Here is a 20042-nt window from a genome sequence, read left to right as displayed (position 1 = left end):
TACGTTAACTGATCTGCTTAAAATGTGTTCTCCTGACTCTGTAATTTTGGTTGCTGGGGACTTTAACTGCTCGTTTGAACCTTTAGCAGTAGACAACATTCTCGGAAGTGCATGAAGATGATGCACAATGGGGCGTTCCACCCCTTTCCCTCCCGCCTGTAAGGAGATGGTCTCCAGTAGTTATTCAGCTGAATGCTCCAGCAATTGAGACAGGTCTTAGAGCTGTGAATGGTCGAACCAGCTCCGATGCTCAGGGGGCAAATACATACAATAGAGTATCGTGTGAGAGTAGAATCGACTATATAATGGTAGATAGGAGAGCATGGAATTCAGTGGTGGATATGGCCATTATACCATCAGTAGAGAGTGACCATAACCCCCTGTCCCTTACACTGGTGGATTTGTGGCAGAGAAGTGAACATACCCCATCAAATAGTGTGAGGCTAATAACTAAGCAGGCTATACCATCCAATTGCAATAGATTCCTTAGGTGGCCTAAATTTAGAATGGATGAGACCAAATTAAGTGCTCTTGATGGAATCCTTACTGAGCAGTCCCTAAGGCTTTCTGCAGCATGTAATGACGTGGCTGGCCCTGTAGAGGCAGGAGCCATTTACACTGATACAATGGACCAGATTGGCAAACTGTTTATAGTTCCAGGGAAAAAGAGGTTGATATCTGTAAACCCGGTGGAAAAATGGTTTGATAGCAACTGTAGAAAAGATGAAAAATAATGTAATTCTTGCAATCAAATCATGTAATCCTGTAGCTGTTCGGTTGGCCAGACTGCATTATAGACATGCTTTAACAACAGCTAAAAGGGAGTGGGAAGAATCCCATTGGGAAAGCCTTAGAGAAGCAAGTAATACTAAGAATGGTGATCTATTTTGGGCCTTGGTAAGAAGATCGAATGGTTGCGATCCTGACCAAATCCCCAACCATATCACAGATAATGAATGGTTTGAGCACTTTAGTAAACTCTATGGAGGTAATGAACTTCCCGGAGCCCCAGTGCATTTGAGCGGTGCCCTGGATGTTGGATCTGGACAGGTGGTTCTTCCTAGAGTTGATAAAAAAGAGGTCCTGGCTGCAATAGCCAAGATTGTGCCTGCTAAAGCCCCAGGGCAGGACGGTGTACCTGGCGATCTTCTTAAAGCGAATCCTGACGGTTGGGCCATTTATTTTGCATTCCCGACGAATGCCTTGTTGGAAGGTTCACCTGTCCCAAATTCATGGAAGGCGGCAGAAGTGATCCCTATTTATAAGAAGGGACCCAGGGAGGACCCTGCCAACTATCACCCAATTAGTCTTATAGATGTGGGGCAGAAATTGGTTGGCAGGGTACTCCTGAAGAGGATTCTTTCTTGGGCTGAAAATAACAACATTTCACCCGTTCAGGCAGGCTTTAGGGCTTGCACAGGCACGGTAGATCAAGTGTTCAGGTTAGTGCTTTTACACTGGAAGGTGGTTAGTATTGGCAAAGGTGGTCTTTATTTGGCATTTATTGACTTGAAGACCGCCTTTGACCTGGTTCCCCGAGACCGCCTCTGGCTGATCTTGGAGGAGATGGGGATTCCTTTACCAATCTGAATCTTCTGGCATGCATGCATGACGGTACCTACGCCCGTATTAGATGGGGATCACAAGAGCAAAAAACTGATAGAATACTTGTGATTCGAGGGGTACGTCAGGGCTGCGTGCTAGCCCAGACTCCCATCAAACCACTATTGAGTGATTTGGGTCGCCGCTCTATTAAGGAATTAGCCAGATTACGCCCTCTCTTATATTGGGCGCGGTTATGGCGGACACCGGAGCTCTCAAGGTATCTAGATGGCTTGAGAGAAGTTATGAATCTTCATGGTGCTCATAAAATTAGCTGGATTCATAATATTAAGAAGCTCTTGCGCGAATCAGGCTTGCCAACTGACTGGGAGCCTGGGGTCTCTTTATCCAAGACCGAAACTAAGCGAGCCTACTGGACATGGGTTGATGATCAAGAGCAAAGGGACCCAAACCAAGGTAGGCTGACGGAGGCATTCAGACAGCTTAAACGAAAGCCTCGCTTGGAGTCATACCTGGACTTTATCAAGAAACCCAGAGATAGATCCCTTTTTATCCAGTTCAGGCTTGGAACACTCCCTCTCCGTGATTACACCTGCAAATGGAAGCCGCCGCACCAAACCTCTTCTGTATGCCCAATCTGTGAAGGTGTGACTGAAAATATCCCTCATGTCTTTTTTGTATGCCCAGCCTATGCAAAACCTAGGCAGAAATGGCTCAAACCTGTGTGTCTGTTGCTTGGAACCAGGGACCACTCCTCTGCACTCGGAATACTCAAGGCAGACACTAGTACAACCTTAGTGTGTGGGGTGGCCACATTTCTTAGTTGGGCATGGCTGATTAGATTGAAGGCTATCAGAGGTTCCTAGTCCTAGCTTAATCTTTTTAAATACTCACAAAGCTGCTAAAAGTTTATTATGTATTTTAAAATATTTATTGAAATATGAATGGTTTTTTATTATAATCTTTTTAAGAAAATGTAATACTAATGAACTGTGGTTTTATATTTCTATGTGCTTTTATGATATTTTGTACATCGAAATAAAGCTTTGATGATGATGATGACTAGAGTTCAACTGTTGTTTCAGATTTAGACTGGATAGCCAAGCATTGGTCCACATTGCAAACTTTACATAAGGCTGTAAATGTCACAGTTACAAAATGCTTTGCAGTGTTTGCCATGCGCCTTATCAACTGAGCTCCCACTTTGTGTTACACAGGCCTGACAGCTTCGGGGTGACAGAATATGCATCAAATGCAATTAAACTACTCTATATTGGAGATACAGAAAGCAGAACTTATCATTAAGCACTTACCAGTATTCTGTCGCTGTGCTAGATGTAATCCAATATTATCCTCTGGTACAGAAAAGCCAGTTTGTTCATCTAGTAAGCGTAGAGGGTTACTTTTAATTCTCGCAGTAAAATGCTGGAACTCTGGGCTTGCAGATATATTTTGCGATGGAGTGCCGCTTGGTAAGCTTGCAGAAACAGAGGTGGACACAGAGGAACAAGCAGTGATAACACTTAAGCTGTTAGAACCAGACATGCCTTGCTTTGAAAAACAGGAGGTCAGTGAAGAATGCATTTTAGTGTCCACTCCCAAAGGCAGCTGTTCTGTCCCTTGGTAGTTGGATACTCCTGTTAATAATCCAATACCTTCCAAATCAGCCTCAAGAGCACGGACATCCTCTGCTCGTTCAGGCGAACTTGTTACAGTCTTGCATGCTTTGCTCAATAAAAAGTGACCGATTTTGTCAAGCTTGCTTTTGCAGTTAGTAGATGGAACAGGGCTTCGTCTGTGGCCAGCAGAGCCCTGGCTAGACGTTATAGGAGAAAATACCACACTTGTGGTTTGTGGAGATGCTACAGAATATTTGTCAAGTTGTACAGCACCTTGAGAATTCAAGTCATCACTGATGCAATCCCTGGTCTGGCGAAAAGGTGGATGAGGAGAAACTCTGTGGTGGGGTGAGATTCGATGGTGAGGGGAAACTCTGTGATGAGAGGAAATTTGTGGGTGGGGAGAAATTTGGGGATGGGGAGAAATTTGGGAGTGGATAGAAGCTTGGGGATGGATAGAAGCCTGAGGATGAGTCGGAACTTGGGGATGGGGAGAAATTTGGGGATGGGGAGAAACCTGGTGGTGGGGGGAGGCTTGGGGATGGGGAGACACTTGTGGATGCGGTGAAAACTGAGAGTGGGGAGAAACCTGAGAGTGCGAAGAAGTCAGGGGGTGGGGAGAAGCCTGGGGGTGGGGTGAAGCCTGGGGGTGGGGTGAAGCCTGGGGACGGGGAGAAGCCTGGGGATGGGGAGAAGCCTGGGGATGGGGAGAAGCCTGGGGACGGGGAGAAGCCTGGGGACGGGGAGAAGCCTGGGGACGGGGAGAAGCCTGGGGACGGGGAGAAGCCTGGGGACGGGGAGAAGCCTGGGGACGGGGAGAAGCCTGGGGGTGGGGAGAAGCCTGGGTATGGGGAGAAGCCTGGGTATGGGGAGAAGCCTGGGTATGGGGAGAAGCCTGGGTATGGGGAGAACCCTGTGGATTGAAAGAAGCTTGGGAGTGGGGAGAAACATGGGCATGTGGGGACATAGAAGTAACCGCAGAAGGAGAATGGGGAAGCTGACCTTGGTTTGCTAGTGAGTTAATAACTAATGCCCTGCCTGTAGGTATACTAGAGCTACTATTAGAAACCGTGCTTGGGGTAGGAGGTACTGGTGAAAACTTGATATTCTGAGGCATATGCAAAGGACCAACCACTGCAACAGATGGAGACATTAAACTGGAACTTGAAGAAATTGGTGCTGCCGGAATGGTGCTCTGTTGTGAACCTTTAACCATCTGAATTATTGAAGAAGAGTTGATAAAAACTGGTGTGATAAACTGAGGACGGGCATTTGACTGAACAGTTGACTGTCCTTCAGAAACCATTACCTTGTTAGGAACATTAGGCATTGTAACTACGGTAGACATCAAGCCAGGTTGCAAATGAGACACCAAAGGTGCTGATGTGTTTGCAGAACTGGTAATGGGGTTTGAAGTTACAAAAACCGTTATCTGATTGGGCTGCAGCGGATTAGAAACCGATGAGGAAGAAGAGGCTGCCCTCTGAATGACAGCGGGGACATTGTGAGAACTGGTGGAACTGAGGCCCCCCACGTCTTGCCCAATACGATCAGAACTGGCTTGGGAAGTGTGAGGCAAACCTAACTGAATAGGCAAATCCTCTCTTGGTGGCTGTTCTGGCATTGGAGGAAGGGTATCCATATTTTTTAGGTCCTCCCCTGATGTTAACTTTTGAGATGCTTCAAGATTTAAGTTTGTTGGTTTAATAGTAACATTTGGAGCTCCAGAATGATCAAGCAGTTGACTCAGAGATGTGGGTGCATCCCTCATTGTCGAGGAGATCAGACCCTTAGTGTCCGCTGCACTAATCTGGTTGTTGGGATCCATGGATTGACCCTCTTTCTTTTGTTGATCTTCAGAAACCATAATTCGCATCTCTTGGCATGAAACACTTTTGAGCTCAATAGTGGCCTGTTCTTTGCCAATTTGTCCATTATTGTCCTGAGGTACATTGAAGCTTTCCTTATTGTCCTCGGGTATTCCACTCATTGCAGATGTTGAAAATGAAGGACCTGTGCCACCTATCATACTGCTTCTAGGAAAACCACCAGATACAGAAGTCTGCAAAGTACCTTGCCCAAGCATAATGCGTCTCTGTAACTCCAAACTTTGCAAGACTACAGAGTTCTGCTGAGATGTCAATGCCAATTTAGCTGCTTTTGAATTCTGCCTTCCTGGACTTGGTGTTGTTTTTCGACTAGAACCTGGACTAGACCTTCTACTATTGCTTGGGCTTGCTCGTTTAGTTCCAGAGTTTGCCTGCTTACCTGTTCCAACTAAAACAGTATCCAGCTTTTGTGCCTGTTGTGCCTGAGGCATTCCGAAGTTAGACTGAGTATGCATGGCAAGGTTAGAAGGCGCCTGGCCAATAGCCTTTAAAGTAGTAGGGTTTAAACCTTGCTGATCGAACCCTCTGTTTAGACTAGGTCTGGGAGGTAAAGGGATATTTATTTGCGGAGGAAACAGACCTGCAATAGAGGCATTAAGTCTCTCTGGTGACAGACTTATTTCAGAGGGCTCAGTGCTAGGTGGACGGTTATTTGGAGTTTGAGGGTAGTATGGTCTCGGACTTGCACGGTTTGGCGTTTTAGGCCTTGAAGTCTGTGATGAATTAGGAACACTTGAGTAATGGTGGCTGTGAGAAGCAGATAAAGAATTAGATTGATGCTGCTGTGGACTTGTACCCTGAGAAGCTGAGTGTGGACTGGGACCAGGCTTTGACATTCCTATCATCGCCTGATTTTGTGAAAGAACTAAATGAGGAGTCATGCTATTTGGTGGTGCACCCGAAACAGGAGGCATTTCTGCTCCACCGCCTTCAGTAAGACAAGAAAAAGAAGTTCCCTCTCCAGAAGGTGACCTGGTAGGAATCTGTAAGCCATCTTGAAAAGACATCTTTCTTCCGTTACCAACTAAAGCAGCACTGATTGGCAAAGGCATTCGTTTGTCAGGAGATGGATGAATTGCACCTGGTCCTTGTAAGCTGACCATTACTGGCATGTTACTACCCTGCTGTACTGGCATTCTATGTGCCTCTGGATTCATAGGACCTCTTTGCTGGTGAATGTTTTGCGATACTGGCAGTCGAACCGATTTCTGATCCTGCTGCATCATGAGCATCATCATCATTTGCTGCTGCTGCTGCTGTTGTTGCTGTGACTGGGAAGCAAGAGCTTGTTGCTGCTGCTGCTGTTGTTGTTGTTGTTGTTGTTGTTGTTGCTGCTGCTGCTGCACATGCTGCATAAGCTGAGGAGGGATCTGCTGCAAAGACCTTTGTTCTCCTGGCTGTGCAGGATAGCCTGAAAAAACATATGATTTAATATTAGACTAATTTGAATAAGTACTCTAAATAAACTATTTCAACACAAATAATATGAGAAACTTGAACACAGAGAGGGCATCAATGGAACATATTTGTTCATCCTCATCTGCTTCTTCGTTCGTTAAGATTTATTTTTAATCCTCTCTTTACCCACTACTCTTAACCGGGAGGTGATTACATTTACTAATCCAAACTACACAAGTTTATTTGACTAATATCTTTAATTACCTTTACCTGGTGGTGAGTACTGCCAGACAAAGGGTTAATTTTTTTGAGACGCCAATGACATCAAGCGTAAGTTGAAGATTAATAAGAGTACAGAGATCCAAATGGGGGTATTTTATTTTCAATACGCGGCCCATAGGAGAGTTTTACATATGACTTTTTGAGCTTATGATCGAAAGCCATTCTTACCAATTTCCAACGTGAGGGACATTTCTAATCTCTTTAAGGTCACCAAACCAGTAACAGCTGGTGGAAGAAGGCCAGTACAAATTAGGGCCTGGTGAAACAAGACCAGCAGTAAGGCATGCACAGTGATGGAGTTTGCAAGAAAATGACAAAAGAGCCAAGGGGCTTCCAGAAAATAAGACAGCAGAGGTATCAGCAGAAAAAAAGGCAGCTCTGGCAAGGAGCTGGAGTAAAACGAACAACATGGCTAATGGGCTGGTGAACAGGGAGAGTACAAGCGGTAGTGGGGTGGGGGGCAAATGAAGGCAATGAAATCAAAGGACTGTAGGAAGAAGGCCAGTGACAAGGGTGTGGTATAAGGAGGATGAAGTATCTATCGCTGTGCAAGGGGTGTTAAAAGGGCAGTACCATCAAAGAAGAAAGTTGGACAACACAATCTACAAGGAGGAAAAAACAGGTAACTCAGCTGTAAAAGCAGCAAGAGATTGAGTCGCTTGCATAAAGTAGGCATAAAGTAGGATATAGACAGTGTAAGCAGAGTGGTTGTTAGATAGTACAGCAGGAAGAGAAGGAATCACAATACAACCAATAGAAGGGATCGGGAAGCAGGGAATAAGTAGAAGAGGAAAGGTAGTGGCAAAAGAACAAGCAACTGTGGTGGAGAATAAGAGAATAGAAAACAAGAAGAGGTGACAAATCAAAAGGCAAGAGGAATACATTAGAGACATGGAAGCAAAACAGTGATACCGCTATTGAGACATAGAACAGAGGCAATAATGCAAAAACATTGAGAAGGCAGAGGCAACGTGGACAAGGTACGCCAGGCTGCTATGCAACAGACATTTTGGACAGGCAGACAGTGACAGCAATGACTAAATGAAGCAGGAGTAGTTACACGGTGGAATATAGTGGATGGCAGCAAACACAAGGCTGCTGAAGAACACAAGTGACAGCTCACAGGACACCAAGGTCGAGGACAAGACCATTTTTGTCTACATGCAATAGGACAGCACTAGAGAGAAATGAAATGTTAACAATGAATAGACCATTCAGTGATTGCAAGGTTTTGGACTAGAGACAATAACGATCAGAAGGGTACGAAGTGATGACTGCGTAGTGGGCTGGGCAGAAGGATGCATCTGAGGGATTAGACAGCCAGGAGCGACTGCCTTTGAGGGGTAGTCCAGTCAATGATCCTAAAAGTCACAAAGGAAGGAGCAAAGATACAGAGAAATACAGAGGCAACAACAACGTTGCTAAAGTGAGCAAGCTAGCAGCAGCACCAGTGACAATAAAGGATGCACCAAGTAGCAACAATAAAAAAGAAAGGGAAGCAATGTACAAAAAGCACCGGAAGTATGTACTATTGGCACCAACGAATACCTAGAAAAGCAGGTTAGACAGAAATAAAAATGTGCAGAAGGTGGAGAGATGCAAATTAAGTAGTGCTAAGGGAGAGTTAACACCACCAAATCACTCTACTAACTCGAGTCTATATGTGGGCACATAGGTGTGTGTGATGAGTACGCAAATTACTATCAAAAGAAAATGTGCTAAAAATTTAAGCAATAAGGGGGATTATCCCTTAATGACTAGAACCCTCACTCACCCGAAGGTAAAATGCTTCATCATATGAGTTCCTCCTCCCAGCAGGAAATCCTTGTCCTGCTGAGGGTTACAACTCCCTCACTATTAGGAAGGAGCTCAGGGATGTTTTCAATGGATGTTCACTAGTGTGACTAGGATGCTAAAATCCCATATGTGAGGTTTTTGGTGTGGTGAGGGTGCAGCGCAAAGAATAATAAAGAAAGGGTGTGATTGAAAAGTGCCTAGGAAGATGCACAAATTATTCTATGCTCTCACTGGCAGGATTAAAAAGCAGAGCGAAGAGCAGTATTGAATTTAAAACTACTCATATAATCAAGTCAACATGTTTCAGCCTATTGATCATTACTATGTATCAGTGGCTTTCTTCAGGACCAAAATGATGTTGATTGATGCTGCTGCTATTAACTGTGTAAGTGAAAAAGAATACGAAAGATAATACAACACCAGTAATCCTGCAAAGTACTTTCAGGATTTACTTGAAATATCCTCATTAGTAGGATAGTGTACCTCACCTCTACCTGGCAACAGCTCAGGGAAAGGGGCCCGCTCTGTCAGTCGGTACCCGTCACGGTACTGAGCTGCCCCCGGAGGGGTAGTCCAGTCAATGATCCTAAAAGTCACAAAGGAAGGAGCAAAGATACAGAGAAATACAGAGGCAACAACAATGTTGCTAAAGTGAGCAAGCTAGCAGCAGCACCAGTGACAATTAAGGATGCACCAAGTAGCAACAACAAAAATGATAGGAAAGAGAAGCAATGTACAAAAAGCACAGGAAGTATGTACTATTGGCACCAAGGAATATCTAGAAAAGCAGGATAGACCGAAACGAAAATGTGTGAAGGTGAAGAGATGCAAATGAAGTTATGCTAAGGGAGAGTGAACACCACCACCACTAAGGAACAATAACTTTATAACCCCTTGTTTTCAGTTTTATTCTCCTCATCCACTTGGATGCTATGGTGCTTCTGGCACTTCAATGTAATTTCCATTGAAATCAATGGAAACTCCATGACGAGTTACCCTTGTCATTAGCGGCGAAGAGGTTAAGGATGCATAATATTAACCTAGAAAACGTATCATCCTAAGTATGAGATTTTGATGTCAAAGCAAATCCAGCAGTTACATCACAAGAACATAACCACAGGAAGTGACGTAATGGCTCCACAGAGAAATCCCCCAAGCCAATAACATCAGTTCCCTTTTTTGCTCTCTGGAGAATTACTGAAATATTCTGGATTCATGCTGCTGCAGGACCACAAGCACTACTGATCAGTATTTCACCACCCATCATAAATGTACAACTTTGCGCTGGGACTGGCAAGCTGTTTAAGAACATGCACCACAAGGTAATTAGAGAACAAGGGGATTGTCTTGCTGGTTTTACAGTGTGCTGAGAAGAGGTTATTTCGTTTTGGCTCTTCTTTGAACATGCAGTTGGACAGTTAGATACAGAACAATCTTCCAAGATAAGTCGCTGATGCCCGGGAATCATTCTGGGTCTAGTAGACACCACACACTGAATCGAAGGACTAGGTTGCAATCAGCAGATATGTTTAGGAAGCATAGAAGACTTATTCCGGTGCTGAGAGCAGGAAGCTTCCAAAGCACCAAGGTCACCTTCTCAAGAACCACAAGCTGTTCTAGAAAAACTTGTGATGAGGTTTCTTCTTACCACCACCAGACTGTTACTTTTAGGCAGATCCAGTAGACTTTAACTGTACAGGGGCATGTTCTCCATGGAAGCATCCAGTAGCTATTTGAACTGCAATAACTCTGTTCCAGCTCAAGTCATTTCAATGTCAGCTCAGACGCACTAGCTTCAGAACGCACAAGCCTTGGGCGGACTGCAGTGGCTGATGGTTTACAACATTAAATGTTTATTGAACTTGTGTTCTTTCACGTTTCAGGTAAAAATGCACTTCTCTTTACGCACCAGCATTTACATGTAAATAGGAGAATGCCATTTTAGGGAGCTGGCAACAAAATGCATTATTAGCTAATAAATACTGTTGGCAACTCATGATAATCAAGTTTGGCCTGTTTGCGTTTATCACCGAAATTAGGCTGAGATTCCAAAAGACTGTGAAACACCGATTGTCTACAAGATACCTTACGATGCTGATTGAAAAACAATTAGTAAATGGCAATGTCTGAGTTAGAGGTGTGACCTGCGTTTGCTAGTGATATAGAAAACTATAAATAGACCTTCCTATTCCTCAAAGCTTTCACATAATTGTATTTATGAAAATGGCGATGTACCTGGCAGCCTATTTGCGAAGTCTGAAAGTTTATGACCAGCACTGTCCACGTTCATTCCAAGGTCTAGTGCAAGGTGCTGATCAGATTCCTCCATTCCAGATGGGCGAGAATCTAAAGTGCTAAAAAAAGGAAATGTGTGAACATTAGAAAAGTGTGTTACCATCCTGTTTTTTTAACATAAAATTCTAGACTGGGCACTGTACTTAGCACCCCTTTTAGATACATAAATAACAGAGGCATTGTATTACGTTCTAGTCTGCTTAAAGCATAGTTGCTTCCTTCAAACTTTGGAAAACTGCAGAGAATACATGCACAACTACTGTACATGAATTCCTGGAGACATTATAGACAGTAGCAGTTTAATTTTGCATAGAGAAAAGGTATTTACCTGTGACTGTAGTTCTCCAGTATTAGTATATTAAATAGATTCACATGCTTGAAATTTTACCGTTGTGAAAATGGGAGTCTCACGATAAAACTAGAAAGCAGTGCAGTATTATGCATAGCGTGAGGTCTACAAACATCATCCTTATTATCCTATTAACATCATTTAAACAGCAGCAAACTTCAGCCAATGAGATTGCAGTACTCTGATAGCCACTCCCCTGCAAAGGCTACTATGCGCCAGATTTCCTAGTACAAGTGAGAAGAATAATTAGCCTTATTGAATAGGCCAGTCTCTACGGAGAGGAGGGACTTTCATTTTGTGAACTGGGCAACGGTGTTGCGGGGTAACTTAAGATAAAAAAAAAAAGACAAGACTCCTCTTGACAAAGGCAAACACAACTGTATACTGTTGCGGCAGGGAGAGTAGATATCTCCACACAGGTACACAGCTTGTCTCAATTTGCTACTTCACAGGCAGCCACTTTTACACTTAGTAAGACAACGCTAATTACAAAAAGTGTCAAACATTTAATTACTTAAAAGTTAAACATTGGTTTACAAAAACATTACATCACCTGTGTTCCTAAAGCTTTAACCTATTTCTTACACATTCTTTAATGCAGTTCTAACAATGCTTAACAAACTAACTATTCTCTTCTTACAGCATGTGTATTTGTGTGAATGCTTTATCACTCAAATCAAAGATAGCTTTATTCGATTTTACATTAAAATCATAAAAGCAAACAGAGTAATTACATCCAATAAAACAGTAGCAATTGATAAATTAAAAAGCTACATATAGTACATATTTCATAAATACCTGAAACCCCTTACTTCGAGGATGAAAAATGTAACAACAGTCATAAAAAGTCTTGGAAATTACAGTCATACCATAGTAGATCTGCATCTAATCACATATTTCAGGTACCTAGACACAGCGATAATAGTCGTTTCCTCAAACAGAGTCAGTAATTTAAATAATGCTGGTCTACATTGTCTAAGGTTCCAAGTTTTAAGAAGAGGTAGTAGATGTCTTTTCCGTCCCCACTCATAAAATCTGCAGAACAGAATGCAGTGTATGATTGATTGAGTGGAGGAATCATCACACGGACAAGTTGTTAATTGAGACGACCAATCATTTGGGTTAGGAAAAGTTAACATCCTGAAAAAGGTTCCAGTTCTCAAACGGGCTAAGAGCATTCTGCTATAGCTTGTCTGATATGGTGACAAATAGAGCTGTAGCCCAGAATTTTGCAACAGAAGTTGATGATAAATAACAGAGGCCTTTTTTCCCTCAAGACGCCAGCGTCGTTCTTCCAGATGGGCAAGACAAACTTCTTTCAATGCCCGTCTGGAGATAGAGGACAGCGTCTCAGGGGAATCATAAAATTCAGGGTGCCCGATATTTTTTAAAAATTCCTGGACATAGGAGAGCCACTGGATCTTTTTGGAGCCTTCGAGTTTGATGCAGTCTGCAATAATCGCCCTATTAAAAGCAGTTTCTGCTGTAGTCCAGATCTTATGCCACAACAACATGGGGCTGATTTTAATTTGATCTGAAATAAAGGGCAAGGCTAATTCTTTGTGACAGACATAGGTAGAGGTGGAACGGGGAACAGCGAGCAGGTAGCAGAGAAAACCATTTTCCTTTGTTTGGATTTCATGGCAGTCTGCCGCCCCCCATATACCAGCTCCATACACAGCCGTTGATACACATTTCGCCTTATATATGTCAATCAGGATTCGTACTGGCCTATCCCCTAACTTATTTGCGAATTGCTTCAGAGCACTAATAGCCCGTGAAAAAGCTAGATTCCTCGTCGTGATCGCTGATCTCCAGGTACCCCTTTTGTTAAAAACAATCCCTAAATAGGAAAAAGTATCAGTTAAGCCTATCTTTGATTTATCTAAATGAATGTTACAGGTAATATTTACCTTGTTCAAGGAGCACATGGTGAAGGTCTTACCTATATTAATCCTAAGGCCCCTATCTCCCATGTATGCCGAGAAGCTGGTTAAGGCCTTCTGGAGGCCAGTTTGTGTTCGAGCCATAATAACCGCGTCATCTGCATACAGAAAGATAGGGACACGTTCGCCGTCTATTTGCGGGTAATCCACCTCTGTTTTTAATAAATGGTCTGCCACCCCATTTATATATAGATTAAAAAGGAAAGGAGCCAGGATGCACCCCTGGCGGACACCCTTCTCAATTGGGAATTTGGGCGTACATTCTCCCAATTTTCCATAGCCGACTTTAGCCCCAGCTCCTCTATATAGCTCTTTCAAGAAATTGAGGATGTTAAAATCAATTCCAAGATCTACTAAGGTAGCCCACAGAATATCATGGTTCAAACAGTCGAAGGCCGAACTGAGATCTACAAAGGTCATAAATAGATTTCCCCTCTTTGCTGCAGAGTATTTACCTATTACTAAGGCCAAATTTAGGCCTTGTTCGACAGTACCAAGGCCTGACCTAAAGCCGTACTGAAATTTTGAAAGAACGGTTTTCTCCTCAGCCCATGACTGAAGACGATTTAAAATAATTCTGCTGGCTACCTTCATTAGCGAGACAAGGAGGGAGATTGGCCTATAGCATTTTGGGTCGTTTCTGTCCCCCTTCTTAAATATGGGGACTACAATAGCTTCCTGCCAAGTAGTTGGAAAACCCTTGATGTTACAACTGTTTAATACCTTGGTAAGGAGCGGTGCCCACAGGGCGACGTTTTCCTTATAGATGTCAATTGGGATACCGTCTGGTCCCGGGGCTTTGCTATTTGAGCTATCTGCCAATGCTGATTCCACCTCAGCTAAGGAGAAAACTACGTTAAGGGGAAATAGATCTAATGCGTCAAGTTCTGTAGTGCTCTTGACTCCCATCACTGGACTCGATACTCCAGTGCAAGTGTCTTGTTTATATAGCTCGGTGAAATGTTTAACCCATGGAGTTTCATCAATAACAATCTCTACCTGGTCACAGTTTCTCTCCACAAAATAAGGGGCATTAACTGCATTCCAGAATGCCGTAGTATCTTTTAATGCACTCGCTTTTATTAGGGCTTCCCAGGCGGACTGTTTCAAATCCTTCTTCCGTTTTTTTAAAGCATCCATATAGGAGGCTCTGGCTACTCTGATGTCTACCGGATTTCTTGGGACTTTTTTTAAGGTCTGGATCAAATGAGAATGTGCTTTTGTGCACTCTTGGTTAAACCATCCCTCTGCTCTGTTCTGTCCCCCTTTTCCCGCTGTATCAGTTAATTTGTTGCTAATATGGACTGAGATCTTGTCAAAGGCTGCAATAACCTTGGTGGGATTAGGGTTCTCCTCTAGACAGGTCATAAAATCATCTTTCTGTTCCACTACCAGCTTCTCTAAGAAGTTAATCGGATTTACCTTTCTCCATTTAATTACATAACCGTTGGTTCTATCTAAGAAAAATCCCAAGTGTATAAATATTTTCCACTACATTAGTAGCTTTGTTACCTCTCTGCTCTATTTCAAAACTAGAACTAATTGGATAATGGTCACTAAGTGCAATGTGCTCTAAGGTAAAGGAGAGTAAACTGCAATGATAGTTAGTAGAGACCAATGTATAGTCTATAATAGACGAGACCCACGTCCAAAAAAGGTGGGTTCAAAGTCGATCGGAGGAACACAAAATTCATTTGCAAAGCCCAGGTCCCACTCAAAAAGTATATGATTTAATAGATTTCCGAGTACGGAATGCTCAAAATGGGTACAGGGATCACCCCTGAGATTCACCATACCACATATCTCCGTATCGCTGTGCATGCATAAATGACAATTAAAATCCCCCGTCAAGATAATAAAATATTCTTTCTGATCAGATCCCAATCCCCTTCGCATTGCATCATTTAATTCCTCTAAAGCCCTAGGTAAGACGGCCTTAGGGATATTATTATAAAAGTTTATCAGGAGGATAGAGTGGTTTTCGCCTGACCTTAGTGAGAGGAGTTGGTAGTATTGAGCTCCCCCATTGGGTAAGCATTTAGTGGTTATGTTACTTTTGTTGGATATGAACGTACATAACCCCAGAACATCTCCCTCTGAAATTAGGTTGCGCTGCAAGGAAGTATGTGCGAAACCCCACCAAGTGTATCTCAGCCTTCTCCCAACATTCCTCCAAGCAAATTACATCAAACTTATCTATAAGTTTCAGGAAGGTTGGGTCTCTTATTTTGTTTGAAAGGTCAGCTATATTCCACGATAATAACCCCATCCTAACTTTTTGGGCACGTCGTATTGGTCCTATGTCTCGCGTGGTGGGATTCAAAGTGTGTCCTGGGCTAGGTGAAAGAGCCACATTAACTTCGACATCCCTTATAATCTCAGCAGGAGACATACTATGTGCTGGGCAATCTATCCTGGAAGTCTCAATAGAGGTTTTAGCTTGTAAGCATGACCGTGATTTTTCGTTTACTATTGGGCAAGGCGGGTTGGGGGGTACTACTTGATCGGTAACCTTGCCCAGGGGGGCCGGGGCCAGTCAGTCTACCATCTCCAAACAATCAAATCTATTGGTGGTCTGTATACCTCTCAAAGGCTCTCTAAAGACTCGCTCTCTATTATATCCAAAGTTACCATTCCAAACCCCCCCCCAGTCACCCCCCAGTCACTTCTACCTACTCTACGCCAATTTCCCTCATTAGCATCATAGGCATCATAGTCACGGCCAGAACGCCAACTAGGGGGGGGTAGAAAAAAGAGACGTTTAGTCTCAATTCCTTCATTTCCTCCATGCACATCCCAAGAACATATGTGATCGACCATATAAAGATCCTCAAAGTTTATCACAATACAATCACCCTGGGTTGTTTTAATTTCCTTCCCTATCCAATGTACCCTGCGGACCGTTAAAATCCTACTAGAGTGATTTGGCGGGGGCGGTTTATTGATATTTAACCAGTGTATAACCTTATTTTTCAATGACCAGTTCAATTCTTCCTTGTGGTCGTTCAACTCAGGGACCCCCGTCATCACTACCACATAAGGGGCAGACTCAGGTGGTAAGTTAACAATAGATCTGCCAAAACCTCCACCCCCATACCGTCCTTTAGTAGGAGGTGGAGGCAAACCCCCATTTGTTTTTCGCTTCCTGGCTAGAGGGATTAATAGTATTCTTGGAACTAGTTCCCTTATTGTTATCTGTGGTTGCAGAGGTCGTAGGTTTTGACTGCAACTCTGGGGTAGGTATAATTTTAGTATTTGAGGGGGTCCTCCCCGGGTTTTTACTTTGTGGCTTGGGTGGTTGATTAACTTTAGTGACCGTTCTATTAGGTATCGTTTTAGATGTTCCATTTTTGGTAAGAACAGATAATTCAGATAAAGTCTCTACACGGGACAGTCTATCCTCTAAAGGGGAAAGATGGGATTTAAGAAGCGTATCTATTTTGGTTAAAAGTCGCACCTCCACTTCGTCAGTGTCGCTATCGGCCACGAGGATGGCAGAGGCCTCAAGGCTCATTGACCTTGCATCCCCGTTTATCAAATCAATTTCAGGGTGTGACTGGACTAAAGGTGCTGAATGATCAGGTTCCTCTCTGGTATTGTCTGGGACTTTATGCGTAGCAACAGATTTTTCTATATTTTTTTTTTTGTTTTTTTCTTTGGTATAGCACCCTCCCGCCTCCCTCTGGACTGACCAGTGGCATTACTTTTGGCAGATAGGTTCAGGCTGAGGTCCGGGGTTTTTTCCAAGGCAAGGCTTAGCTGTGAATCAGTTAAGAACTGAGATACAGATAAGTCTACCTCGGTCGGTACACTGTGAATTTCTGCGTGCACGGGGCCTCTGTCCTTAACCCTATCAGGAGTTTTTGCGGCTGAGATGAGACCCATGGACGATCTTCTTGCTAGGGCAAGATCCTGTGAGACTCTACGTTCCAACTGGGTTATCTCTTGGTCGATAAAAGAGTTTGCCCTTATTATAAAGTTGTCCATTGGGCCTGTGATTCTCCCCCCCCCCGCTGCAGTTTTACTCCGTGTGCCTCGGGTAGACATTCTAATGGGTGTACGCGGGGTATAATTGCAGGTGTACGTATGTGGTACAAGGAAATAAAGGGCTGGTAAGTTTACTCAAAGAAAATAAAAACTTACAAGTTAGAGAAAATCAGAGGTTAGAGAAAGGGCCCAGTCCAGTCTCTATCAGTGACTAACGGGCACAAACGGGCCCGCCCTTAGCCGGGCTTCGCCCGGCGCGCACCCGCGCGCGTCCCGCAAAGCGGTAGCTATCACCTGTTAAGTAGATAAAGGCAGGGGGCGTGTCCAGCCAGGAAGAGGCCGCAGTTGTGTCAGTTACCGGGCTGCTGTTGCTCGCAGTCCCGGTTTGCTTCACAGCAATGTTCGCCCAAGGCTTTCCTCCAATGTCCATCCCAGGCTCTAAAAAAAAAGCTCCTCAAACAACTGCTGGCGAGTGGCTCCCGCGGAGCGGGAGCCACGAGCAGTCAAGAACAGGAGGCAGGGGGGTGTGTCCGGGCGGGAAGAGGCCGCAGCTGTGTCAGTTACCGGGCTGCTGGTCCTCGCAGTCCCGGTTTGCTTCACAGCAATGTTCGCCCAAGGCTTTCCTCCAATGTCCGTCCCAGGCTCTAAAACAAAAGCTCCTCAAATTGCTGCCGGCGAGTGGCTCCCGCGGAGCGGGGGCCACGAACAGTCAAGAACAGGAGACAGGGGGGCGTGTCCGGCCGGCAAGAGGCCGCAGCTGTGTCAGTCACCGGGCTGCTGGTCCTCGCAGTCCCGGTTTGCTTCACTGCAATGTTCGCCCAAGGCTTTCCTCCAATGTCCGTCCCAGGCTCTAAAACAAAAGCTCCTCAAACAACTGCCGGCGAGTCTGCTCCCACGACCTAACAGATTCTAAGTGCTCTTGGATAATTCAACCCTCTGTTCGTAATCCGTAATTCACTTTCTTAATTTGCAGAGAACACAGATTACGTGCCTGTGTGCCAAGACCATGAATTCCTTCAAGCATGGGTATTCCTTTAACTAAGACCTTGCAGGTCATGCACTCTTTTCAAGTGAACTCTTCACCTCTCTGGCATTAACACGGATTTTAGGACTACACTGCTCTTTCACCATGTATATATTTAGGTCTCGTCTGATCCAGCGCATGCACTAGTCTGGCTGAGACATGTAGTAGCTGCTTTTAAAAGTGCTACCTTGCCGGCCACCAGCTTGCTATTACACGCACAAGAGCGTGCGCAACATGCACAGCTGCCATTTGGTTTCTTTGATCGCGCGCACGCGTGAATACCCTCCCCTACCCCCTCCAGTCTCCCACTCCCTCCTCATCAGCTGCGGCCGCGCCACTCTTTCTCTTTCCTGTGTGTGCTCTTGGTATCCATTTCTGCTTTGCCCTCTCTCTCTCTCCATCTCACCCTCTACTTGTCTCTCCCTCCTTTCTATTGGTAATGCACTATTTCTCACCCTGCTTTCCTTCGGTTTCTCGATCGCTGCTGTACCCGATTCCCGCATCCCCCCCTTCCCCCACCACATATCGGACCTCTTGCGCGTTTGCGGCCAATGCTTGTTTTAAATCTCAGTAGCCCATCGCCCAACTGCCGCTTTGCCAGTCCGACCCTGGTGTAAATGCACACCCGCCGTCCGCCCACCTGCTGTGCTCTAAAATAAAACATGTGTCTATTTCAGAGAGGCAAGGGCGCCACGAGGAGGCTGAATGCAGCAGCAATCCAAATGTTTGGTTCTCTAAGTTAAGTGCTAGCTAGCCTCCATTTCTCTCTTTAGTGCACTCTCTTTTTCCCCTCGGTCCACCTTCCACTCTTTCTCTTTCCTGTGTGTGCTCTAGGTATCCATTTCTGCTTTGCTCTCTCTCTCTCCATCTTACCCTCTGCTTGTCTCTCCCTCCTCTCTATTGGTAATGCACTATTTCCCCCCCTGCTGTCCTGTTTCTCGACCGCTGCTGTATCCGTACTTCCCCCTGCTCTACTTTTCCTGTTCCCCAGCATGAAACTAAAGTATATTCTCTTCCAATGGGCCTCAGCAGTTCAAGCGTACTTGGCACTCAGCACAGTGCTTCGATTTAGTAGAACCGCTCCCTCACAGATAAAGTTTATAAAGATTATGATGACCAGAAAATGACCTAATCCAATGATTTGAAACAAACACTCAGGAAAATTTACCAGCCCTCCACTTGGTTGTCCAGTGCCACACCCCCTATTAAGTGTGTGTTGGGGGGGGGGGGGTCTTATTTAAGAGCAGGGCATGGGACGAGGGAGGAAAATGGACATAAAGTTACTCACTGAGGGCTGGGTTATCTCATGGTTCAGTGAGCACAGAGCAGCGTTCAGTGCTACCCTCCAGCCCCGCAGAGTCTCCTTCGTATCATCAATCTCTGCAACAGGTGCACAAACCCATCAAACTATTTCACCAGCTTTCATACGTTGCACGGGTGACAAATGAGAAATACGTTGTATGCGTTATCCAGGCAATGTATGTATAGGTTTCGCAAATATCACAATTATCTGTAGCGATTGAGCAGTTGCCTTTGTCTGAACAAACCGCAAAATATTTCCAAAGAACAACTGTGCATCATTTAACAACCAGTACTCTTGGGGAACATCATTCCAAGTAGCAGTGCCAGAATACTCTGCCGTCCTTCTCCTTCAGAAACGATGAAACAAAGTCATTGTACGGCTCATGGTGTGCTCATGATGTATTGACACATCAATTGCAGGAATTACCAGAACAGGGACGAACAAGGTGACCAAAGAGGATAGGCCACTCCACGTTGGGGGTTGCGGAACCTAAAGTAGCTCTCCACACTGCCAATAATAGTCCATTGGACTAGAGGTGCCCCCTTGCATGTTGGCGCTATCTATTGTGGCACTGTAGTTGAAATTCCTGC

General features: G+C 44.5%; 1 protein-coding gene across 3 annotated transcripts in view; it reads right to left on the bottom strand.

Moving 5' to 3' along the window:
- NCOA6 (nuclear receptor coactivator 6) overlaps nucleotides 1-20042 on the bottom strand; it is a 444043-nt gene that overhangs the window by 118474 nt on the left and 305527 nt on the right. For all 3 annotated transcript variants that reach the window (XM_086932282.1, XM_086932279.1, XM_086932280.1), the window contains exons 10-11: nucleotides 10784-10902; nucleotides 2877-6482 (exon numbers count right to left, since the gene is read on the bottom strand). In XM_086932282.1, the coding sequence (XP_086788408.1) occupies nucleotides 2877-6482; nucleotides 10784-10902 (3725 nt within the window). The remainder of the gene's footprint in view (nucleotides 1-2876; nucleotides 6483-10783; nucleotides 10903-20042) is intronic.

Source organism: Lissotriton vulgaris, chromosome 7, assembly GCF_964263255.1.
Source record: "Lissotriton vulgaris chromosome 7, aLisVul1.2, whole genome shotgun sequence".
In the NCBI taxonomy this organism is placed as follows: domain Eukaryota; kingdom Metazoa; phylum Chordata; class Amphibia; order Caudata; family Salamandridae; genus Lissotriton; species Lissotriton vulgaris.
Note: the sequence above shows the minus strand (reverse complement) of the source record. Positions and strands in the feature narration are given on the sequence as shown.